The sequence below is a fragment of the Palaemon carinicauda genome, chromosome 32 (genome assembly GCF_036898095.1).
Source record: "Palaemon carinicauda isolate YSFRI2023 chromosome 32, ASM3689809v2, whole genome shotgun sequence".
Taxonomy (NCBI): Eukaryota; Metazoa; Arthropoda; class Malacostraca; order Decapoda; family Palaemonidae; genus Palaemon; species Palaemon carinicauda.
In genome coordinates this window covers 19061566-19088064 of record NC_090756.1, presented here as the reverse complement: position 1 = coordinate 19088064, position 26499 = coordinate 19061566, and the positions used below count along the sequence as shown (strand labels likewise).

The 26499-nt window shown below is 38.3% G+C and overlaps 1 protein-coding gene across 9 annotated transcripts in view; it reads left to right on the top strand.

The window, feature by feature from the left end:
* Nuak (Nuak family kinase 1) overlaps positions 1-26499 on the top strand; it is a 158328-nt gene that overhangs the window by 97329 nt on the left and 34500 nt on the right. For 6 of the 9 annotated variants that reach the window (XM_068356121.1, XM_068356114.1, XM_068356112.1 and 3 more), the window contains 7 exons: positions 3012-3233; positions 4558-4746; positions 5303-5448; positions 6793-6921; positions 8937-9089; positions 16069-16209; positions 17679-17993. In XM_068356121.1, the coding sequence (XP_068212222.1) occupies positions 3012-3233; positions 4558-4746; positions 5303-5448; positions 6793-6921; positions 8937-9089; positions 16069-16209; positions 17679-17993 (1295 nt within the window). The remainder of the gene's footprint in view (positions 1-3011; positions 3234-4557; positions 4747-5302; positions 5449-6792; positions 6922-8936; positions 9090-16068; positions 16210-17678; positions 17994-26499) is intronic. The other 3 variants (XM_068356116.1, XM_068356117.1, XM_068356118.1) reach the window with 3 other exon arrangements.

Genomic DNA, 26499 nt, shown 5'->3' with positions numbered 1-26499 from the left:
AAGAGGGAACCGTTGTTATGTTACCTCTTTTGTAATAAGAGCAGTTTGTACTTGGACTAAACATCAGCATCATACGCCAGGGGAGGGTGAGAATGTATGATCCCACCTTTTTTTTGCTGGATTGAATACAAACTCCTGGGCAAATAAGGGTATAGATACTGTGTTGTGTGAAGCTTTCTTCCTACTCCTCTTTGCCATCTGATACTGACCATTCTTCTCAGAAATTGAAGGAGTCGAGGAATGTCGATGACAACATGTCCCCCAGGACTTTAAGCGATCTTTTCTCTCGTTTAGAGAAGGCAGTTCCCATCTGGTTCCCAATCCTGTACGGATCCGAACACTGTTACCTGGATCCAGCACAGGTATCTATGCAGTCACATCACCTGTGCCTACTGCCAATCACCCACGGCCACATCCAATTGGTCCTGTGTGGTGCTGATTTTGGCATATGCCAAGTGATCAAAGAGAGTAATCGCCCTCCTTCGTCATTTACCTGGATGATTAACAACTTCTTCTGTCTCTTTTCTTCCACGAAGTACGTCTGTACTTGCAAAATGAGATACCACTGCTTTTACCAGTCCTGTGGTTTGTGGGACCGTTCCATGCCGGTTACTGACTGGTCCCTGCTCTGGCCTTCTTAGTACAAAGTTGTGCGGACCACACCCGTTTACCAGAGGGAGGGTACACTGTACTGCTCTTGTTCTCTGGCACCAGGGATTGATTCCCAAACATGGAACAGACCGATCACAGCCTGATTCATAATTTGCCGCCAGATTATATGTTTCCGTAGCCATTTGAGTTCTAGTGTTTGTATTCTAAGGGGAGGAAACAAACCCAGAATGGGTTGACAAACACATACCTCTAGCCTTGAAGTACCAGCGACTGATTAATGCTTGGTTACGCTAGCATCCTTTGGGTACAGGTACAGTTGCTCTAATAATCTGATAGGTGCTGAACCCCTCGTTATCTCGAGAGGGTGATGTTGAGGAAGTTTAGGAAAAGGATCTGCTGTATCACTATTTAATTCATTGTACAGTATCCCTTAAGGGCTCCGGGCTTTCAAGGGAGACCATGTTCAAGCCTTCAGAGGTGGCCATGCCATTTGGCTCGGGTTTAAGGAAAGTCCTTGCCTTCTCCAAATCCCAGTAATAACTACCAGCAGCTTCTTTATCCCGAAGGGGGTTGGACGCTGCTTCACCCATTCCTGTCTTCTCCCAGATTCAATTCTGGATGGGTGTCAGGAGTAAGAAGAAGTGGGGAGAGTGATGCATGTTAGTTTTGCAGCCTTTTCATTAGCCCCATCAGGAACAAGAAGAAAGTATCAAACACTGTTCCTTCTGGTTTGGTGATGCTGTTTGCTTGCAGATGCAACTTTAGTCATTGCATAGCTGTGCCATCTCAAGTATGATTTCTCAAGCCTAACCCACTCAGTAGCCTTCCAGTTTACCTGTCGGTGAACATGGAGCTGAAGGTGTCTGACCACCTTTGCCTCTCTGTACCTACCTTACAGACATTACCTGACCCTTGTGCCCCTTTTCCTTTAGGTCCTGAGATGACTGCTTAGTAGTTGTGTAGCATACTCAGCTCATCATGTGCCTTAATACACATCCCGTCAAAGGTAAAGCATGAGTTTTAAGGAGAGGTAGAATCTCTTTTTTTTTTTTCTACCCTCTGGATGGCTGCAACCATTACATGCTGGTTGGACATTTAATGCTGGTGAGTTACATGAAGGAGCACATTTCATGCAGATGCAACTCCTCCAACCTCCTGGCAAGACGATTGATGGGTCTGTGTCCTACCAAGCAAATTTTTTTGCTGTGCCTGGTTGGACACTGACAATGTCATCTCCCTGTTAGAGAGCCATGTCATAGTGCTAGCTTCTTTTTAAGCCAGCACTGGCCGAGGCCTTAACAGCTACATCCCTATGATTAGCTATTAGGAGGTTATTGGAGTCGCTTTCCTTGCTCCTGTACGGGACCAGGAAAGATGTGTCCAAGGAAAGGAACATCCCAATTTAGCTCTAGGGACTTTGTCACTCATGAGTGAGTCTCCCATTTTAAAAGACAAAAGCTTTGTATACGCATAGGAACAAATAACAGAATTTGGAAGTAATTTGTTATTTACTTACGTATACAAACCTGAGTCACTCAAGATAAATTACTACCATAAGAACACCTCTTAATCCTACCCTTAAGGTAGTAGCTATTCTGTGATAAGCAGGTGAGCAAGACTTCCCCGTCACCACGTGTCATTAACCAACCACCTTATTAACGTTTAAATGACCATTCTAGCGCCCCTAAAGACATATCCCTTTTTTTAAGGACTAAGATTTGTATAGCAAGAAAACATACATATTACTTTTTAAAATTACTAAATCTTTAAAAAATTTAGATTTTTAACAAGATCAAGAGGCCATGTTGAAGTTTACTTGTCAATTCAATTGTCTGGATTTAGGAATTTGGCGAATTTAATGTTATGGGTTTAAGGTTCTTAGGGCAACACCATAGGCATGGGATCTAAGAAAACTATTTAGCTGTGGTTGACTTCCTTGTTATAATCACTGTACTATTAAGGATTAGAAATTTACCCTATTAAAATTTTGTGGATCCAGTAATTTTTTCATGTATTGTAGGAATGAAAACGAAGCTTCGTAATGTATTATAAGACTGAATGAGAGATAAAAATCTAGTATATGAATGAAAGTATTATATTGAAAAATTGCCTTATGATTCCTCACAAAGAATGTGATTAAAATGTGTACAAGGTAATACCTATCCTGGAAATTTATTGGTGGTACAGTATAAAACTGGGAATGCTGATTCTGAGAAAGGAGTATGTTACTGATTTTGTAAATGTTAGGTCTTATTTTGGGATAGGTGTCAGGTACGGTACTGTATGGTGAGTATGCGAGTGCCCAACCTGAGCTAGAGCCCAGTATAATAACTGAAATTTGCAAGAGGTAGTGCTCTTTAGTTTTACTGATGTTTCTGAGGCAAGTGTCAATGTTACAGGAAGAACAAGAGATTAAAGTTTTACGTGATTCTCTGGCTCGTAATCTGCCCGAAAATAGAAAGGAAGATAAGAGTAAACCTCAAGATAGTGTCGCAACACCACGTCCCGAGCGCCGTCCCGTAGTCAAAGAAGTACAAGCCATCCCACCTGAACAGGTTCTTGCACCCTCCATTAGAGACAGGCCTGTTACCACTAGAGCCTCAGAAAGTAGAGAACGCCAGGTTAGAATAGTTTTGGGGTATTTGAAAAAAAAAAAAGTGAGATATGTGGATCCCGGGAGACCTGTTATGGAAGGACCAGTTCAGTCATCCCCTGCATCAAAATAGTGTCCCGTACTCACAGTATGGAGCTTATCCTTTGCACAACGTTCCCGAGCGCAGACCTTGGCCTCCGTTAATTCCTTGAGTATTGCTAAGCAATCTTATTTGTAGCCTGGCATGATGGAGTCTTTGGATAACTGTATACCATATAATCAATTACCATATAGCATTTAGCAGAGCTTAGCCTCATTTAAATGTGCATCCCAAAAATTACATTAATATGGAAGAAAAATCTATTTTTTTTTCAGGTGTTTTGAGGCATTTTGTTTTAGAATAGCAAATGTTTCGTACATTTTTGTACATTTTTTTAAAATTTTTATTTTGTCTTGCTAACAACATTGTCCTTACCCAAATTAAACTTTTTGGTATTACATAATCCTTTTGTAGTGAATGGCTTCCTTATTGCCTCCAGCTTTGCTTGCAAAACGCAGTAATAGGGGATGAAATGAAGCTTTCTAACACAGTGAGAACTTGGCACAGATTTACTTCTGTGCACACAAAAGACCACATTTCACATCGTTGCATAGGAAATGCAACTAATTATACACGTAGTTTGTAATTAATCGTCGTACTTTGATTTTGGTTGGTAGTTTTCTTTAATAGTTGAGGTGAATGTATATCTTCAATATCTACTATCCTATTTTAATTCAGTAATACAAATAGAAATAAATTTTCAGAGTGAACCTGTAATTACAGTCATACAATATTTAAAAGAAGTCGCTTGGCTGTAGTTTACTCCATAATTCAAGATTAATTGTTGCCCAGTCATATGACTCGGTCATCTTCCGTATAACAGTATTTAGTCTGGAGTGAGGTGGAGTTCTGAGAGTAATGGGCAAAACAATAGATGCATTTTGCTTCTGAATTAGAAACATTTTAATTTACATTAGAATGGCGAATGTTTTTTAAATAAACAACTGGAATATATATAAAGGTCACTTTTTATTATAAACAAAGTAGTAGGGACACTTGAAACTGCTTTCAGTAAGCGATCTACTTATATGTGTACTATACATCAAATATTTGCTAATTCTTCTCAAGAGTTATATTAATGTGTGCCTAAATCAATATATTCTGTGTATGAAGCATGTATTTATGCACTCCTGTCTTCATCAGATATAAAGGTATTTTTTCATGGATAGATTATTTTTATTCAAGAATATGACACACTGTAGATAGTGACTCTTATGCATTTATGATTGACATTTTTGTGTTTAATTTGTAGGGTCCAGCTGATTCTCAGAGTACCCTAGAAACAGATCGCAAGAAATCGCAGGCTGAAATCACCCTGAACAATAGAAAACCCTCTGGAAGAGAGCCTGAGTCGGCAAACAGACGTTCTTCCTATGCTGAAATTCAGCTGGCCTCTCCTCCTGCCAAGGAACCATTGAGACCTCAAGAGTTCAAATCAGAAGTAAGTTTATTTGCTTTATAAACTCCTAGATCCTTCTCCACCCGAGGTTGGACCAGGGTGCACCTGATATCAGGTCTGAATGACTGAAAGTAAACATATAGATTTCTGGAACTCATCATCCTTAACTTTCAAGGACAATAAAATTGTGTTCAATAGCTAACTCTATCAAGCTAACAAACTTTGAAGCTTTCCAAGGTACTGTACATGAACTTTAAAAATACTTTTGTGTTATGGTCTATATATTACAGAGAACAACGCTTACCTTATGACCTTATGATAAGGCTAATACAGTACATAATTATCTTTGATATTCAATAGATTTGGATAGTCTAACCTAATCACCTAGTCATATTTCCAGTCTCATAGAGTTCACATGACGGATTAGTTCTTTAATTAGAAGTTAATTTTGGAGTAGCTAAAATTCATAAGGTAAAAAGCAGTGCTGGTTGGGCACCTTAAGGATTCTAAAGAACCTTTAGTATCTACATTGTGCTGTAGAAGGCCAACTGGAAGTAGTTTCCAGCTAATGGAACTATAATTTCTTTATTTTCTCCAGGTCCAGCATAGTGTAGAACCACCAAGAAGTCTAGGGGATGCGCAACTTCAGAGGGCAAAGAGAGAACGAATCATTCCCATCATGTTAGAAGACGAGGAGGACGACGAAGACCGCACCACTAGCGAAGGTCTTTCTCGCTCCGATAGGTAAGTTTGTTTTCTTGAAAGGAGCTTAAATGATTTTCACTGTCATAATTCAATCCCCCCAATTTTTATTCCTGTTATGACCTTTGATCAGATGATAATTTCTGTGTTGTGGTATCTGTTCTAAACATCTTTGCAGAAATTGTACAAATTTGGTGTGAGAATTCTAAGTTGATTTCTAGACAGGACATTGTTTTCTCATTTTGGAAGATTTTTCAATTTTGTCACTACTTACCGGTGCAGCAATATGAATTTAGACTTGTCAAGGAGAATATTCCATAGCCTACATGTGGCACATACTAAAATCTCTACTACTGTATTTTCAGTTCTTGTAAAAGATTACACATGGATTAGGAATATTTCAATAGAGCACCTGTCTAATTTTTATACAGTGTAGTATATTTCAGTCATTTCGTTATACATAACGTACAGTATTATAATTGTAGAAATATTATTCCATGACATAATAAGTTTTGTTTTAAGTGTTTTGTTAAAAATATTGTCAATTTTTTCTTATTTGATAAGTATTCTTAGTGAAGGTCTGAGATAAATTCATTATTTTTTTGGAAAAGATGTTTTTACTCCTGAATGTTTTTTCAGTGATTACATGGAATTTTGGATTCTATTTTTTTATTTTATTTTTACCATACCAGATTTTTGTATACCATTTTTTTAGTCCCTTAAAAATATTTTTGCCTGTTTTTTAACCTAACTTTTTATCTTTTTGAGTTTGCATAGCATTTACAGTTTTTTTTGCTAATTGTCTTCCAAAGTAATATCAGTACAGAAAGTCCTCAACTTAGAAACTCAATAGGTCCCAAGAAGCTGTTTGCAAGTCAAATTTTTGTTAAATTTAGGCCTACAGTCCATTTCTTTTAGCGAGGCAGATTTGCACCGACTCGCAGCGGTGCCCTTTTAGCTCGGAAAAGTTTCCTGATCGCTAATTGGTTAGAATTATCTCGTCCAACCAATCAGCGATCAGGAAACTTTTCCGAGCTAAAAGGGCACTGCTGCGAGTCGGTGCAATTCTGCATCGCTAAAAGAAATAGACTATAGGTTAGGCTTCACCTAACTCACGTGCCTATGATTTTCAGCGGCAAAAGACAACCAATAGTCTCGTTTCATATTGCAAATGCCGTCTTGCTTACTGCATTGAGTTATTTAATATTGTTTTTATCATAGTATTTCATTGTGAACTTTTCTTACAATATCTGATATTTATGATTTCAGTTGGATTTGTGTTTGTATCTCCTAGTGTTTGTAAGTCGAGGACCTGTATTCTATTATAAACTTTCCTGTATAGTGAATGTGATGTAGAACTGGTGAAACCGTTCCATTTCCCCACAGGCCCAATACCACCATTACCACCTCGTCATCCCTGGGATCTCGTGTCCTACCACAACCTTCTCAGACTCTGCACAGCCGAGCCTCTGAACCGAGATCTCCCATATACAGAGCTACACCTGAAACGATAATGTTAGTTTGTTGGGAGTTTAATGAGAACACTTTTTCTTTAGATAACAGTGAACACGTATAACGCTTCACCACATTGTTGCTGTCTCGACTAATATCATCTCTTGTACATCTCACAATGAAACGCTTAATCCTTATACTGCCGTCTTCACGAATCTGTTCTAATAACATGATTATTATTTTCATATTGTAAAATGTCACAGGATATGCAGTTTTTTTTTTTTTAACTACAGTAATACAGTCATTTGAGGTTTTATCATGATTAGATGTATGTAGTGGTGTTAAAGGTACTGTATTCACAGTTTGTAGAGTTCCACAAATGATAACCATTGAGTGTTTAATGCTTTTATTATTTTGTGGCTTTTTCTTTTGTTCCTTTATTCTGTATCATTGTTTCGTTATCAGAATTTTAATGAAAATCAGATGATATATGTGCTAACGTAAACCACATTTTTTTTATCATTTGAAGGGAGTCTTGAGGCTGAATTCTATTCTCTTGAGCACTGTATCAATTTATATCTTTAATGTTGCTAATTATGAAAAGCTAGAACCAATTTAGCAATCCTGAAAAAAAAGATAGAAATAGATCTTTCAGGTATAGGTTGATAAACATTCCATAAAATATGATGAAAAACAATAATATTGTCTTCCCGTTAATTGCGTTTTTTAAATTCGCAGAAAGTGAAAACTAGAGAAACTCCTTCGATCAGCTATGAATTGAATTTATAGCTAGCAGGTCATCTTGTCCATTATGGTTCAACTCACTTTTGTTAGACTATTTAGTTTGAATAGAGATGAAAATTGCTTGCTATACTATCATGCAATTTTAATTTACATAATTTGAAAGTGAGGTTGACATGTTTGATTATATCAGATAAGAAAGTATCTTGACTAAAAATATCACTTTTCAATTCAGGATAATGTATCCACAGCAAAGATAGCATGATCCTTGCATTTCCTTTAACCCTTTGGTACTCAAAGCCATGACAAAATTGCTGTCAGGCTCGTGAGCAATGTGTGTCAACCTGCTTATATTGACATTACATAATGTAGCTAACAAAAAAATGATAGAAAGTAACTGAAAAATGCATTAAAAAGCTGAAAACATTTTCTATTTAGTATTTATGTTTACATGAACGGACGACACTAAAGTGTGTCATCGGATCTTTAGTGTTAAAACATAAGTTTCCTTTTCTTTTCGGCAAATCTTTCAAATTCTCCTCATGTATTTAAGTGTTGTGTTTCCCTTATCATAAAACTGAAGCAGTAAGGACATAACTGAAAAACCGTTGTATGTTAACACTTGTTGTATTTCTAAATACTGTACCCTCTTTGTGATACAAACTAAAAGATATTGGAAGGAATCCACTAAATATAAATGACCTTTGTGATGTTTTCTATTATATATACACTGGGTTCAATCCTTCTGTAAAATTCTCTGTTAACTTGCTATTTTCAAATTTTTTAATCATTAGGTTATAAAAAAGAATTACATGTATTTAGGATAGTGCAAATAAAGTTGTATAGTACTGTACTCCAATAAAGTGGCAGCCTGAGATGTAAGGGTCACTTTGAAGGCATTAATGTATATGAGGGTGAATGCAAATAAAAGTCGAGTGATATAGGGTTATAAAACTTGCATAGCTTACGTCTTGATTACCAAATTTCAACTACTGTACAGTGCTTTGTAAGAGTGACTCGATATAGACAGTGTAATTATACACATATCATGAGAATGGAGGTAGGAATATTATAGAGGTTAACTTATTAAGAAAATAGGTAAAGAAATTTTTAGTTTTTAATGTGCTAGTCATGATTTTTTCACAGATTTTACAATACATATACTGTACTCACTAAAAGAAGAGATGCTTTAACACTTGAAAATCCATACATATAATATTATTTTACTTTGTAAAGATGCACAAAATATAGTAGCAAGAATAGGATAAACCATGCAGCTATGATATGTAATATAGTGCATAGTAATCTTGTAATTCATTCAAAACATTACTGCACAGGAAATCTCGTCGGGAGCGGATAATTCCTATTGCGGTGGAGGGTGAGGGAATTGTGACACCACCACCCCATGTGGAAGAAGCAGCGGAACTAGGCGCAGCGAGGGCACACCAGGCATTTACACGTACTCTCTCAGCCCGACCTAGTCCTCTCAAGTATGTTATTGCCAGCCGAAGTTTATTGTTTTAATGCATGAATATTTTTCCATTTGAACTTTTTACCTATACAGTAGTTTTTTATATTTATATGAACGATTTTTATTTTTAAAATCTTAGAAATAGCGATTTTTACTTAAGCATTTTATATGAATAGCTTATTTTTCTTAGTGATGTTGCTTAGTATTTAAATTATAATTTTTTTAAAAAGTTTTATTTCAAGGAAACTAAACTGCAAGACTAAAGTTTTTGTCTTTAATAACTGTCTTAACAGTTGCATATCATTCAACAGTACAACGAAGTCTGTCTCATTGTGAGGTATACAATTTGAAATTAGCCAGTTCTAAGGGGGTAATGAGGTACATAGTATTTATGAAGTAAATTTGAAATCATTTGACGGCACATAGGCTTTGACAATTCTTCTCCTTTGAACCTGCATTATTTAACCCTTTTACCCCCAGGCTATTTGGAACTTTCCAACCCTTAACCCCCAGGGGTTATTTTTTTTCAAGCACATTTTGCAGTATATTTTTTTTAAATTGCTCCAACAGCCTTAATTTTCGTCATTGAGAGGTCAGGTTGGTCTCATTCTCTTGGAAAATGCTTGAAGTTTCTCAAAAAGATTATCAAAAATATGCAAAAAAAAATGTAAATAGCAGTTTTTTGCAAGGACGTACCGGTATGTCCATGGGGGTAAAGGGATGAGTTTTGTGAAACGTACCAGTACGTCCTTTGGGGGTAAAAGGGTTAATAGAAATAGCATGCAAACATCATTAATTTATACTATATTGGACCAGAAACTTGTTTAAGGCTGTAGAAATGGAGGGTCGGGCCACTCTTATTTTTTATTAAGTAACTCTCACTTCAGTGTGAATCTTAGGGGATGAATAGGGAAAAAAATAACACCTTATCAAATAGCATTAATCGAGTGTCCTTGGAATACTTATCATCGTTCTTCGTCACATACATGAATAGTTATCTAAATGCAATTGGGATTATCAGTTACAGAAGTGCACGCATGCAATAGTAACTAGAGTAGGAAAATGAGGAGGTGGAAAATATGTATACCATATCTATGCTTTATATATACAGCTGATCTGATGGGTGATATCAGAAGTTTAAGCCTAAAGTGAGTGTGTAAGATAAACAAGAGTACAAAATTTATTGTGGTTTTGTTATCTTGTGTCTTACAAAAAGGAGTATTTATACAATTGAATGAAATTAGTCTCTTAAATAACATCTCTTCTCCGGTTTTGTTGTATAATTTTTTTTAATAAAGAGAGATGACTTAACGCTGTCAAAACTTGGCTTGGGAAATTTCCTTTTAACATTTATTTTATTTTTGCTGCAAAACAAGCCGTAAGGTATTATCAATGCAAAATCTGTATCGGTATAGGAGCATAGGAAATGGTTCTCATGAACTAATCTCAAGAGAGACCATTCATGACATTGTAATCTATGCTAGATTTCGTAAAGAATAGTGCGACCGGGGATTGTATAAATGTATCCACTAATCCTTGCCAATAAGATTGCTTTTATGATTTAAAGCAATACCAAATGCTTTGTATAATATCAGAGACATCTCTTAGTTCTCTAATGCTTATGGTGCTCTGTAAATATTGGATGCATAAACTTCTTAAACCTTCTAAATATGCATAAAACTTCTTAAACCTTCCTTTAATACTAATTCTTCATGATTGGCTAAAGGTAAAAAACATCTAGAGATTTTAGTACTTGGGTTAATATGCAAATTCATAGGTAAGCTTGTTGCAGTTTATAAAAAATGACAGGTATTCATACTAACATATGCTGTATAAAGTTTAGGTTTATTTACACAAAGTGATTTACATAATTTTCTTGACTCTTTTAGAAAATAAATTGTATTCAAGTAATATAGAAACATGATAGTTTGAAATAATACATAAAATTTTGATAAGAGACTAGATACTTATAACTTTTCTTTTCAGTTGAAAAAAAAAAAATTCTAAATATCTTTTGTAGAATACAAACACAACATCGGTTGAAAAATGAGATTTACTACCTTATTCTTAAATGCTTAGAAGGGTAGACCAGCTAAGAGTAGTGCAAAAATAATCATTAATAGCAGATTAGCTAGATATGTTGACATTTCAAGATTGAATCATAAGCTGAATGGGGTAGAGTAGTTTACCTTCCTACATAAATGTCATGGTCAATCTGTCCTTCAGATAATAGAAGACCTATAGTAAGATAATATTTTACATCTTCCCACAAATACTGGTACTTAGGAAACAAAATCTGAATATTAGTATGACCCAGCGTAAAATATTTAGCTGTCCTGTTCAATTCATTCTACCATATTTGGAATCAATTAGTTATTTCCAGAGTTGAGATGCGATGCAGTATATACTTCTGCTGTATAAGTGGAATAAATTTTGTAGTTTGAATTGTCTTGGGTAATGTCAGGATTTACATTTTCCCTTCGAAAGTTTCATAATTAAGTCTTTTTGCATTTGTAGCATTGTGATCTTGCAGAGAGTATTGGCTTGTATAACTTATAGTATTATAGCTAAAATTTCCATCAATCGGGATGTTTAATTTTACAATGTTCTTGAACGAAATAGGTACATAACCATTTACTAGTTCTTTGAATTAAATCAGTACAATGTTTAATTACAGGAGAATATGTATTCTATGTTATGCACCAAAGAATGGCATCTTTTATCATATTGTTATGTTAAAATAACCTTCTTAGTTACAATAGTTATAGTTATTAGATTATAAAAATGCTCAAGACTTGAAGTTACACACAAATATAAAGAATAGAATATTTTTAATCTTCATATACAATACATACTTAATAAAATACTGTACATATTTTTATGGGTTTTATTATGAATTTGGTATCAGACAGCTCATATACATTTAATCTACATCTGTATGCCTTTCTTGTTTTTTATCGGTGTAAATATCCTAATGGTTTTTGTATAATGTACTACAGAAAGTGATCAAGCATGTATACTGCTTAGTCTTTCCAACTTTTCCCTAATGTTTATTAATGTTCACCATTGTTCAATACCTCTTTATTTAGGGAGTGGGTTGCTATGTGGTCCCAAGGACTTTCCTTTAAAGGCTAGAACAGGGAATCCAATATGACGTAGCATAACAAAGATATATTGTCCTCTACCTTTGGGCCAGTGTATTAATGTGGAAGGCACGGACTCAAGTGTACAAGGGAGACCTAATGAGTTAGGCTCTATTGAACCCGTCACAGCCCCTCCAATTCTCAATTTGTCTGCTAACTGAAAACATGTCACCCACGGAGAACTATTACTAATAGTGAAGACAGTGCTTACCCAGGTGTTTGTTTCTTGCCTTGCAACCATATTTTCACTAATGTTTCTAAAGTGCAGATGTATTATTTCGCGGCTTGCGCTCTTGAATTCTTGACGATGGACATCAACTTCTAAATCAAGTACAGTCAATTAGGTTCAGAAATTATTATTTACCTAATTTCTAGTGCACGACACTCTGCAATGATGGGATTTGGTGATGGGTTCATGGTAAACTAGGTCACCGAAATAAGAAGATTTTGAGCGGGGGGATGACCTAGACCTTGAAGAGGAGGCAGTCTTACTCCAAGGGGCTTCAGTAAGGCAACTCTTGGGTATTACCCTGAGATGTGGCCCACTTTTAGTAAGGCTCTAGCTCCGGTTACCTGTGGCCAAACTACCGTTCCTCCAGAGTTTGGCTAGCTTCCATCCTCTTGGGACATGTTAATTATCCCCAAGATAGTCAAGGTATCGGTTCAATCCCTCTATTGTTGTTCTTTCCATGGACCTGCCATTCCTGGGAGTTCCTGCATTCCTCCTGCTCCGTCCACATTCTAACCTTTGGATCTTGCAGTGCCTAAGCCCTTGGGCCTTCATGCTCAAGGAAAATCTCCAGTTGGGGTTGCCTTGTCAGACTTAATTCCTCTAAGTTTGGTAACAGGGGAGGAGTCTATGAGGATGGGTTCTGCTTTGGATGTAGATGTAGAAAAAGGGGGACTCGGTAGGTATCGCCTAATAACCTGGCACAAACTATGCTTTCTGGCTTTGCACATACGTGTTTCATTGTAAAGGTATAGGGGATTCTTTCAAAGGAGGAAGCAGACTAGGGAAGGGCAGGTTTTTAGTAGTTTTGCAAAGAAAGGACCTCGTCGATCAATCCCTTAAGATCGGGGGTTGCCTCCAATGTTTTCAAGAATGATGGACCTTTTCTTGGTTAGAACAGAGCATATTCTCAAATGAACTGGGTTGGTCGTAGAATTCCCAAGCTCCTCCATGGCAAAAATTATATTCAAGCCAAAACCCTGGAACTCTACTCTTTTGTCAGAAAAATGCTTTAAAAGAGAGCCAGTGAGAAATGCAGATTTCTAAAATTCCAAAGCAGATTCTTCAGTGTACCAAAGAATGACTTGTCTGAGAAAATGGCAATCGCCGACCTCTCTAGTCTCATCTCAAACAGATACATCAGATGCATTGCGTTCAAGATTATGACCATTACGCAAGAATACCAATTACTATACCAAGGGATCTAGACCTGTACTATAAATCTCAAAGGCCCCTATTGCTCCTCTTGGTGTTTGGCTTGGGGATTCATACAGGTTCAAAGTAATGCCATTTGGCACCAATATAGCCAGAAGGTGGTGATCAAAACACTGTGGTTGGAAGTTCAGGTCATTGCCTATTTAGAAGACTGGCTAGTCTGGGCAGAAAAGAGAATTATACCTCACATTCACATATATCCCTCTAGTTCTTCTGGATCTAGGATTTCTGCTCAACTTTACAAAATCAAGAATAGTTCCAGAGAGGATATTCAGGTTGTTAAGAATTTTCTTGAACATATCAAAATCCACCCTTTTTCCTAGATTACTTCTAGCTTGCTTCAGTAGTAAGATGTCTTCTTCTACTGAACAGTACCAGTTCATGTGAAAGTCTTGGATGCCTTCTGTAGGGATAGGAATCTGTGTCAGATAACCCCAGACTTCTTACCTTCCTTTCTGGTCCACCTCTTTTAAGATAGGAAGTTTAAGCCATAAATAATTATTTCTATAGCTTCTCGTGGTTTTGTTAGCAATTACTGCAATGAATGTGCATAGGAATTGTTTCTGGGAGATCATGATCCCCAATTCCCCTTGTATATTGTGTTTGGGGGGGGGGGGGGCAATACTGTGATTTAAATAATCATTATGAAGAGTGGGTTTTACTCACAGACTCACAGTATCACTCTTGGAAAGAATGTTTCAGTTGTTGCCGAACAGGTTACCAGTTAAAAATGCAAATGGAAAGTTAATGTTAGCTCAGGGAAAAAAGGCCTGGGAAGACTAGGCTAGTTGACTATAACAGGATGACGAAGATAATGACACGCCTCCACCTTTGGACAATATGCAAGTTCAACCATCTTTCGATAGTGATGAACTTCGTAAGTTCTTGAACAGTTTTCTGATAAAGCTCTGTCTTGACAGAACTTCTTGAGAAGGCTTTTAACATGGATTTAGATTTGGACATGTTTTGCAAAATCAATGTCCCTTGTCTTGCACAATTCCATCAGGGTCCAGGTTGCTGGATAGAGCTTTATCTTTTATTAAAATCAGATAATTTCCTTATTACTCTAAAAGGGCTACATCAGAAGGCCTTAGCCTCGGAAGCAAGAGTCAGTGAACTTGCAGCATTCCGTAGAGAACAAGCCTTACTTCTGACTGTCTACTAATTTTGGCGAAATAGGGAAAGTCCCTACAGAGGTGGGACCCCCTATATCCGCAGCTTTGGCTTAATTATGGTAACCTATGTCTGATGTCTATCCTTCAATCGTATCTGCTGAGATCTACATCATCAGAAGGTAGTCTGTTTTAAAATACCCAGACCAAGTCCCTTTCTACATGACCTCCCTCATCAAAAAGAGGCTGGTAACTTCTCCATCCCTAAAAAACCACAATATGAGAAATATTGCATCCCCTTGGCATTTTTTGCCAATATGTAACTTCAGGACATCCAGATCTTTGCGAGGTGGTCTAAGCAGTCGGTGTTCATAAGACACTCCTCCCAATGGTTAACATGCATGTGTGGTGCTCAGCTTGATTGTGGCACCTATAGGAGAAATCTGGTAGAAGAGAGGGATCTTCACCCAGGTCCCTCAGCAGAGGCATCATGATTTTCATCTATCTCTGTCCCCAGGGATTTCCTCTCTTAAGGCAAGTGGTTAACTTGTCAATCATTTCCTTTTGCATATTTAAGCCTGAATTGGGCATTCACATGGGCATGGGTGACATAACACTTGTGGTACAAAAGTTTACCTGTTTTTATACTCATTATTCCTTGGGCTGTCCACATAGCTCACTAATCCCCACAGAAGGGATTTTATAAATGAAAAGCCTTTTTTTTTAAAGGAGCTGTGTGGTCACCAAGTCTCTCCTGCCTCCCTGACTCATGAAGGGAAGTGGGACATAACCAAGACATTCTCCTCTATAGAAAAGATGGTTGCCAAGGAAGAAGCAAATGTCCAGTAAGCACTGTCTTCAGTATCACTAATTGTTCTCACTGGGTGATTTGTTGTCAGTTAGCAGGCTAATTCAGCATTGGAGATGCTGTAGCAAGTTCAATAGAGTCTGACCCCAGGGATTTCTCTCAGACACATTGAGTCTGTGCCTCGCATGTTGATACACTGGCCTTAGGGCAGGGAAGACAATATTTCTTTGTTTATATCATGTCGCCCTGAATCCCGTTCTACCATTTATAGGAAAGTCCTTGTGGACCACACAGTGCCACCCCAAAAATAGATTTTTCCTTCATCAAAACACCTTTTAGCATAGTCTCATGCTTGTAGACCCTTAAATGACCCAAAGGTTAATGAAGCAACTTGAAAGTTGCATCTGTTTATGCCTTTGCTCATGTTTGCTAGTTATTAAATGTGTATGTCTGAGGCACTAAAGCTTTTTGCTTGCTTGTGATATGTCTAGTGCTGGGATGATGGACGGTGATGGGGAGTGTGGACCGTTATCCCCCACGGGGTCACTGTCGGGGGCTCCATTAGCCCGCAGAGTTCACACAGACCTAGGGCCAACTCCTTTGTGGCAAAGGCGGCTCTCTCACACTAACAGGTAAAGATGCTTATTGCTTCAACTAGCAGCTGTTGTGGTGGGCCACAATGCCTACATAGAGGAAAAGAAACAGTAACATTAGATTTGAGTTTAAAAAACTATCACTAATGGTGCTTTGAAATAGACTGGGTACAGTTTCTCCTTTTGGCTTTTAATTAAATGTTTTTTTTTGGGTAGTTTCAACCTAGCATGCACAGTTTAGAAATTGATATCTCTAATTTGCTTTACTTTGATATATCAGGGAAGTCTTCAAGTAATCAGGTTAAGGTTCTTCCCTCATTTTGCTTCCTGTAAGGAGTTGTAAATTATTAATTATTATTTCTATATGCAAAGATTAAGGCAGTGTTAACCTCAATTATTTCTCCAATATTCTCATTATTTGCAGTGATGAAGAAATATCTTGCCACCATTCAGTCTTACTGTATATCTTTCATTTTCCAATCTATCTCGTTGTAAGTTCCCATAATTTTATTCTTATCTAAAGAACATTGCACAGTAATTGCTCCTTTTTCCAATAATTCCCAGGAGCTGCATAGACATCAGAAAATAATTAGCGGTGAATAATGTCAGCTGGGATATAAATTATAATTTTGTTTGCTGTAATGGCTTGGGGATATCTCGATAAACTCCTAGGAGTGCTTAATCATTTGATAAACAATAGAGGGAACCAAACTTTTGGCATCACATTTCTTCAATCTTTTAAGAAAAAAATATTCATAAATTGCTTTCTCCTCTTGAATAGGCCCCATGATGAGGAGAGTACTTGTCTGATTGTTCATTTTAGATTAGAAGTCATCAATTTTAGAATTATTGTATTCTACAGTAATTATAATTTATTTCTCTCATTTTACTTTACTTCCTTAGTGCGAAATATAATTTCTTCTCTTCATTGTACATTTATTTTATAGCAATGTGTAATTTATTTGTCTTATTTTACTTTCCTTCCTTGGTAAGAAATATAATTTTTTATGTCTTCATTGTAGGCTACATCTATTTTATAGCAATATGAAATTAATTTCTCTTAATTTACTTTACTTCTTTAGTACGGAATATAATATTTTATGTTTTCTTAGTACATCTATTTTATAACAAATATTTTGCATAAATTATGTTTTTTCAGGATTCTTTACTATCTATACCAGACATTTCTTTATACTGTACTGTAATTCCAAGAAAAATATGGTGTTTTGTGAGTAGCATTCTATGAAAATTTCCTCAGTTATTAAGATTAATAATTCCTTCTTGGTATATTTTTTTCTAAATACTGTATCTACATAAATTATTTCTTAGTGTATCAATTTCAATATCTAGAGGAAGCTATTCATTGTTTACAGTTTTATTTTAGTATAAATAACTATAATGTCTTTATTCTACTACTGTTGAGGAAGCTAAATACTTTCAATATCTTATATTTTTGAATTTTATTTAGTAATTTTAAATTCTAACGTTTTTAATGTTTGGTTATTTAGCCGAGGACGAGGATTCCACTTGGACCATAGCGAGAGTTTCAGTTCAGCAGGTGAAGAAGAGGAGGAAGATGAAGACGACGGCTTCCAAATACTCACGGCCGAGTCCTTATTCTCCACTTTGCTCAATCGTGTCCGCTCGCTGACGCGTAAAATGAATGCCGATGAAATGAGGACCGACCGAAGTCGAGCACCATCACACCATCAAACACCAGAACCAAACGCTGCTCCTGGTAGTGCTGGTATTGGTGCAGCTCATTCTTCATCCTCAGGATTTTGGTCTTCGCTGTATAATTCACCAAGGGATTCACCTGCCAGGTCTAGTATACTCTTCTTGTATTTGATTTTGGGTATCATGAGTGCTTCTACACTTTTCCTTTCAAGGGACAATTAACTATAGCATAGGGATATGTGTTGCTGATGCTAAAGCATATGGAAAATTTTTTCAAGATTTTTCACAAATTCTTATTATTGCTTTTTACTTTAGACAATTTACCAAGTCCGTTGTCAGAACGGTAATATATTAACTATTCAAAAGGTTCCCTAGGGCCTATAGCATTCCGCTGTTCCAACTAGGATTGCAGTTTGGATCGATAATAATGGGGTGCTTAGCTGGTGATTATGTTCGTGAACCAACCAGGAAGATCTTTTATTTATCAATGTACTTTATAAGAAACAGGTTAGCGAGTGAGGAGGAAGGGAAAAATTTTGAAGCCAAAGGATGTTGGTTTATATTTAGCTATAAAAAAGTACAAACCATTTCTTTTAACAAACTATAAATTTTGAAGATAATCAAGGAAACTGAGAAAAGGCCTATTTAATGGTCCTTTTTTATTGAATAGGATCTGCATGGTAAATTTTTAACTTAAATTTATTAAAAGCCTTGAATTAACTAACGCTGTTAGGCTGGGAAGTACTTGAGAAATCGGATATGATTAATGGCCAATATCAACAGCCACTTTGCTTTGTCACTGGGTGTTTTGCTTATCCTGAAAAGCTCAAAAAAAGCAAATGCAGATTTGGTTAAATGAATAAGCTGGCATTAGTATCAGATATAAATCCCTGATTAAAGAGAAGATGAATACAATAGATCATTACTTTCAAGTGATTACCAATAAGACTTGCTCTACTAAGGGAATGTTTGAAGAGCTTAACATAGTTAATTTCTTTAAAAAATTAATTTGAAGCAATCAGAAATATACTCTTCACTGCATAAAAGATTTGCTCACACGGCAGCAACGTCGGCTCCATATTAGGCACTAAGCATCTTGAGATCTGTGCTATTTACTATTAGTGGGATGTGTCAGATTTAGGTATCTTCTCTGAAATTGCCTAATGGTGAAAGGTTGCCTATAGGATAAATAGTCAATATATGGTCTAAGGATTAACCAAAAGGGATGAGGCCTATGATATTCTGGAATTTGTTGAGCATCTTTCATAGTAACAGCAAGATCTCATTCCAAATGTATACAGGCAAATGCACATACACTTGGTCCTTCTTATCCATGAGTATTACATTGGGAAGGCACCCCTCGTTAATGCTACATGGTTGGCACTTTCTTGGTTCTGCCTATGCTAAGGAAGAGTCATTGACACTCAGACATGAGGTGTTGGGTGTTCTTCAGATATCACTGCAGAGCACCTATGGGGCACAAAAGCCTCTTCTCTCCGTGTCAGTCTAAGTTTCACATAGAGATTGGATGGAGAAGGGTTTGAACCTGGGGTCGGGCCCAGGTTGGGTCTGATTTTGGTCATGTGCCCTGGCATTAGACCATAGAGCTCCTACACCTCTTAGAGTGGGAGACTACTGCAGAGACCATGTCATTTGCCTAACCTCTTCACCGATATAAGGCAGCAGAGACTGTCCTGGGAGTCAGAACCTTAACTGAGGTCTTCTGAAGGACTCAGACAAGGTATCGATAACAGCAAGACTGTTAGACGTCACTCCCAAGTACAGTATAGGCAACTCCCATGAGGAGGAGAGGTCTATCACCTTCCATCGAAAGGCCATGCTGAAGTCTGAGCAATAGCCTTGACGACCAACTTGAAAAGAATCCCTCCTATATCAATCATAGAGGATGGTTCGCTTTAACTGGGAGAGTGAGATCTAAGGGAGATACCTTAGGATCTCGACAAGGCAAAGCAGGAAACCATTTAGCATGAGGCCCTCTGGGAGCCACCTGAATTAACCCAGAGTCCCAGCATAGTCCCACCCAGTAAATTAGCAAACAGACAAGGATTGAACAGAAAAAATGGCGTAACCATCCATGTGATCCTATGGGTGTTGGAAGGCGACTTCGAACACAGACCATGGATCTGGATCAGGGTACAAAACCTAGAGCACATCCTGTTTAGTTGTATAGCAAACAGGTCAATCCTTGAAGAACCTCTCAAACAAGAAGCCTCTCTGTTACGTCATGATGTAGGAACCACTCTGACCTTACAGCCTTCCCTCGGCGATGAAATATGTATGCTATTCTATTCAATTTGCTCAAAATGTGATTGGCTGATAACTCTCCGGTATGGAATGCCGTCCAGAAATGTATCCGCCTTGTAAGCTCGCAGCACTTGACGTAGCCAATATGGTGGTGTTGTTGCAACAATCCACCGAATGTCTCCTAAACATTCTTAGAAAGCTTTCAATGCTATAAAGGCTGCTAGTCCTAGGACATCGAAGAGTAGATGCTTCTTCTGAGCACACTGCTGAGACAGCCCTGATTACAAGAGGTGAAAAATCAAGTGAGACTCTCCAGTGTGGGTTCCTAGTTAGCCAACAGGTAAGATCGACCCAAGCCTCACTTCCCATTCGCAAGAAGAGGAGTACTGTATGATCCCCGGAGACTAACCAGTGATTCTTCTAAAAAGATCTCTGGTGAAGGACTTGAAGAACAAGCTTCTGTGTGGAAAGGGCTGAGAAGATTCTGCCAGTACCATGGTAGTTTTGTTTGACATAACAGATGTGCTCCTTCCATAGGCTTGGTGATGTTTATCTAACTGACCAAATCTTGCTGTTACCAGTATTCCCAAGTGGTTCAACCTCTGCTTAGGTAAGAGATTTGACTTTACCACGATTATCACAATCCTCAGATCATGACAGATCATGACAAAAGCAGAAAGTTGAACTCAATCATGTAGCTACTGCACACAAAGGAGACCAGGATCATCCACAGCTGTATCCCTTGTTAGTGGCCCCAAGTTACTACCAACATGAACACTGAATGAACATCTGAGGAGTAGTACCCAGTTCAGAGCCCAGAGACCTGAACTGGTACATCAGACCGTAGAGAGAGAAGGGAGGTACTAATATTGGACCGATGCACAGGTACTAGAAGTACACATTTTTCAGATCAAGAACTAGCAAAAAGTCATACTTGGATGGAATTCTTCAAGCATATTCTACTCCAACATCACTCCTACCCCTGTCCACAAGGCCAGGGTTTTCAGAGTTGTTGGCCGAACTTATGAGTACTCTACCTGCAGAAGAAAAAGCAGGTGGGTGAAGGGCTGAAGAGCATAGTAAGTAACCATCCTAAAGGACTTGTGCTACTCAAGACTTGGCCCCTTGCCTCTGCTAGTTTGCCCAAAGGCATGAGAAGCAATCCCCTACTCTTGGATGTAATAAATAGGGGGTGAATGCTGGCAAAGTGTAACCCTCCTCTTCTACCACCCTATTGCCTGAAAGGAACAGAATGGGTAGTTTGAAAAAGCTGCGGGTGGTCCTGGCAAGGTCTAGGAAAGGCCCGGAGGTGTTCCTTGCTAAACCCCAAATCAAAGAGTTCTGTAGGGACAAGGCTACCTCTAAGGTACCTCATCTGGGATTCAATTTACCCAGGCAGCCCTAAGCATGTCCCAGATCCTTGAGGGATACCAAAGTACTGCTCAATGACCGAGGCCCCTTCTGAGAACGGATCCAAGATAGCACAGGTCCAAGGTCCGGTGCTTCAGGTAGGAGCAGAAGAATTTTGAGTACAGTACCCTCTTACCCAGCCAGTGAAGACTGTACAAGTGGTTGCTTCGACAAATCATCTCTCCCCCCAAAAAAGAATAAGTTTGTTCTGGCCTTGGCTGCATAATCTGGGACTAAAGGCAGTCAAGGAAGGCTGGGCCAGCAAGTGGGGAAAAGATCTCTGTTTCTAAACACAGCAGATGTTGAAGGAATACTCATATTCTTCCTTCTTTTGGATGGGGCGTAGTACTCATATTCTTCCTTCTGTTGAATGAGGAGGAAAGACTAACTACGGCCCCCTCCACTCCGACTCTTGGTCTAATAGTGCGCTCAAGTGTGTAATGAAGGTTTCAAAAGGTGCCATCCTCTCAATTTGCTCTGCCAAAGTATCACAAGTTGTAAGAAAAGTAGTAATCCAATGTCATGGCAAAAAGGGTAATGAAAAATGTCAAAGTTTCTACATCAACCAGTAGACAAAAGTCATCTGGTGTTGTAATTAAAACTGCCCTGGTCATTAAATAGCCAGAGAATCCAATTCACAACGCGAGGGGTCTGCGGTAGGGGACACTACACAGGCTTACACCCCAGATTGGTGCATTGGTACCAGGGACCAACACACTGAGTCATGCCAATTACCATCAACATACTAAGGTAACCAGGGTGGTGACCCCGGCCATGGGAAGGGCTGTGACACTGAATCATGGCCTTGATTGACCCTGTGCATCAGGCCGAAACATGGAGCCGACACCAGGTACCCGAGCCGTGGCTGTGGTGCCTGAGGCTTGCGTCTCTGACATTGGAAGTGTGCAGCGTAACAGGGTCCAAACACATTGTTCTGGCCAGATACCAAGATAGATGGGAGCCCTTGGGCCCCGCCACCATGCATTGGGCTGGGGAGCAGAAAACACAAGGCGAACACCAGACAACCCAGCCACAAGGGTAGCTGGGGACCTGAGTCATGGTCTCTAGGTCATGGCCTGGACCCGTGCATCAGCCAACTATCCCTCTAGGATAGTCAAGAGACCCGAGCCAACTGGGAATAAAGTTCAGGGCCGTGACACAGAGTCTCAGCCCTAGGGGACTGAAACACAGGGCCATGGCTTCCTCCCCACCAGGATGGGAGCTACTCAGGTGCCATCCACTCCTCTTAATAGAGGTGGTGTCGAACCCTTTCCTACGACTACAGCTGACTAGACTTCCTTGACGTTTCCTATACTTGATCTTGGAAAAAGTGAAGTCAGAAGCCGAAGAGGATGATGAGGAAGAGGAGTTGGAGGTGGAAGAAGAACGTACACATTTCTTCTTTCCAACCCTCCCCTCAAACTCTGCAAGTAGAGGAGAATAAGTCTGAGAAACCCAGACAATGATGCTCTGCAAGGGAAGAAACCACAGGAGTTGCTCCAACAGGAACCATAACACTGGAGAACAATGTCATGGGGAGGGGTAGTCTTACTTACCAGGGAGCAAAACCCCAGACCCCCAGGCACGAGGGAAAGGGAGTAGGGGTGACCAGGTTATGGGAGATGCAAGGAGAACCACCCCTAGGCACAATGAGAAACGTCCTTACGGCCCCAGGGAGGGGGAACCACTACGTGACTACATACATCACAGGAGACAATGACACAGAGGAGAGAGGGGGCACACTGACCATACCCTTCACCACTGGCATCACCAAGGAAGACACTGGCACTCGCCTACCTGGAATACCTAAGGAGGGCAAAATCTTCATTAGGTCACATTCACCGTCAGCAATAGCACAAATGGAGAAGAGCCTCCAACCTTCTATGAGGTGCAGCAAACACTGGGGAAACCCCACACACGTAGGTCCAAGGGCTCCTTGCTCCTGATGCATTCTCTTTGGATCAAGGCAGGGGAGTAAGCAAACAAGTAGTAGTGATAGCAAATGCACTCAATGAGAGGAAGGAAGAAGCAAAGCTCTATTCCTTCACCTTAAAGCATATGCCTAACACAGCCATGACTTACACTTGACACATGGGGATGATTGCAAATGATCATGGCCCTAGCAAGATCAAAGAGAGATAGTGGATCTACAGCCAGTTTAATAATAAAAAAAAAAAAAAACAGATGTGAAGTTCATCCTCCCAAGATCAATTGTCTTGCTTCACATTATAACATTCAACTGCCAGAACACATTTTCTAAAATGTTGATTATGGGTGCTTTGATGCAGGCGAAAATATAGGTGAAGAGACTTTGACATGTAAGGGGGCGGGAATCCTTGCCCTTGCTCCCAACTGTCACTTAACTTCTTGTTAAAATGATTCATCAGTAGTCCAATTTGTGCTGAAACCATATTCCCTACCTAAAGGACAATGGTTTGTATTTTGAATAGGAACAAATAAAAGTTACAGTATAGGCTACTCGGGTACTCACCGATTCCTCAATTTTCATTTATGATGGCCTGTAGATGGTGATTAAAAGATGAGGATCTTCGGATGCCTACACCAATGAAAATGAGGGAATGATGTCTGAGATATCACAACAGCTTCTAATCACTCAATGAATGGGCACAAGAATCATCTCAATCTGTGTCACTTGCTAAAAGTTGATGAAACATGGATGACATTATGATGTAAAGGAATTCGTGCTGTGAGGGAGAGTAGATGAAGCAGAGATTTTTGGGTAGGCAGCAGATGATATCGAGGGTATTGGGTATTTTATGGTTCCTCCAGCTGTAGACCCTTTTTTTTTCTTTTCTTTTTTCTTGGAAATGAAAATTGTGATAGTTTACTGTTGCCTGCCTTTTCATTTTCCCATATGCCTGGAGCAGAGTTAAAATAGCATAAGTGATGCCTCTGGTCACTTTAATGCACGTCCAGAATTGGGGTTAAATTCTTGTATTTCGTTAATCAAATCACAGGACATTCTAAAGACCTCGCTGAGTTTGTCTAAAGTTCTATTTTAAGGGTCTCATTTGTCCCCATCTTCATCCTCCTCTTCTGATGACGTTTTAATGAGCTTTTCTAAATTCTCATTTGTCAACTATGCCTGATGCTCCTGTATATGTTCAATGACATATCTATCCATTATATCTGCCATTCCATCACCATCAAGTTCTCTTGTCATCTCTAGTACTGTATTCTTCTGACTTGCCCATCTACAGCCGGGATTTCTTTAAAGTTGTTGAGGGCTGCGGACAATACAATTTTCCAGCAGGCATTGATACTTAGTGGTCACAACTCATCCATTGCACCTTTAATTAACATAATGGCATCGGTAAATGACTTCCAGCAGTATATTACGTTAATATTGGGTTCTGCATCTAAAGCCGTCCTTTTCACTTCGAAGACCTGTCGAAGGTAGATTGAATAATATACTCTAGCACAGTAATTAACAAAGTACATTTAGCAATATTTTTGTATGTATGTACATATTACTGTACAGTACAAACTGTACTTATGTCTACATACATACTAAATTCAAGCAAATAATACAGTGAAGAGTCTGCAATGGAATAGGAAATGGAAATTACAATTACGTTTTTACAGCCAACTCCCAACGTTCTTCAGATTTATTACTATTACAGTACACTTTAATTCTCTATGAGGATCTCTTGGGATGTTTGGGATAATAATTCTCCAGCAAGACATATCTGAACATCATGGTTAGTGGTAAAAATATTTGGCAAGCTAAGTTATAATATAGGCATTACTTAATGACATGCTGGTTGTTTAAATAAACCGCTTATACCCTGCATATTATACTTTAATTGTGCCTAGGGGAAAACAGGCATAGCATATAATTAGTTTTATATTTCAACCAAGATGAAAATCCTAAGAAAAGATCTGGTTGTTTTAAAACGAGACTTCAGGTTAATAATATTGTCCGGTAAGAATAGATAAAAGACAAGACCTGTTGAGAAGATATGAAGAACAGTTAGTCAGAAATACAGTATAAATGGAAGTGGAAAGATGAAGACTAGTAGGAATCCCCAAGAAATCATGAAAAAAATGGATAGATAGAGACCTAAACTTGATAAGACTTCTGCAAGACCAGACAGAAGAGAGTGGAGAGAACTCATTTCATATCAAATTACAGAAAAGGAAAGGGTAAGACTTGAAAACATATACGATGATTAATTCAAGTAAGAATGTCAAAATATGAAGAATAAACTTATGTCAGAAGAAAGCTAGAAGCAGAATGGCAATCACAAGATAAGATCTCATGCCAAAAGGCAAGGAAAAGAAAGCCCAGGGTTTTATTGTTGTTAACCATATGAGCTCGGAATCTTACTAATTTAAAGTTACTTTGAGGAGAAGAAAATAACTGAAAATGAAATTGAACATCCAAAGCCCATTTAAATGAATTACTGTGATGACTCAAAAGATAAGACAATTGATTTTGGAAAGAGCCACAACTAATGTTGGGACCAAAGCAACATTGCTGGAGGAAATGAGAATCTAGTCAAATTTTTTAAATATAAAATGAGCCCAAAAAGGTGAAAATTTAGTCAAAGGAGAAATGCTAAGGAAAAGGGAGAATCACATGAGTATTGTAATGCTTTCAAAATGATCCACTTCTCAACTCAGCACGTGACATATAAGTACTACTGTTAAAAGTTATTTTACAATATTTTGCTGGGGTTGATGATGAGACTTTGTGAAGGTGCTAAAGTAAAAAGTAGTAAGTCATGTGCTATATATGAACAAGTAATTTGTATTGTGTAATAATGAGATCTTTTCTGAAATGTTTAACGAGATCATTTAAGACAAAATAGTTATTTTTAATCAACAAATTAATTCAGTTTTTGATGGGGGTCTGTCATGTACTCTCCTTAACAGAAAAATACACCTCGGTTGGTGTTAGTAAACCAAGTGGCTACAAATATGGGCATATAAGATACGCTGCAAAGTCAAATA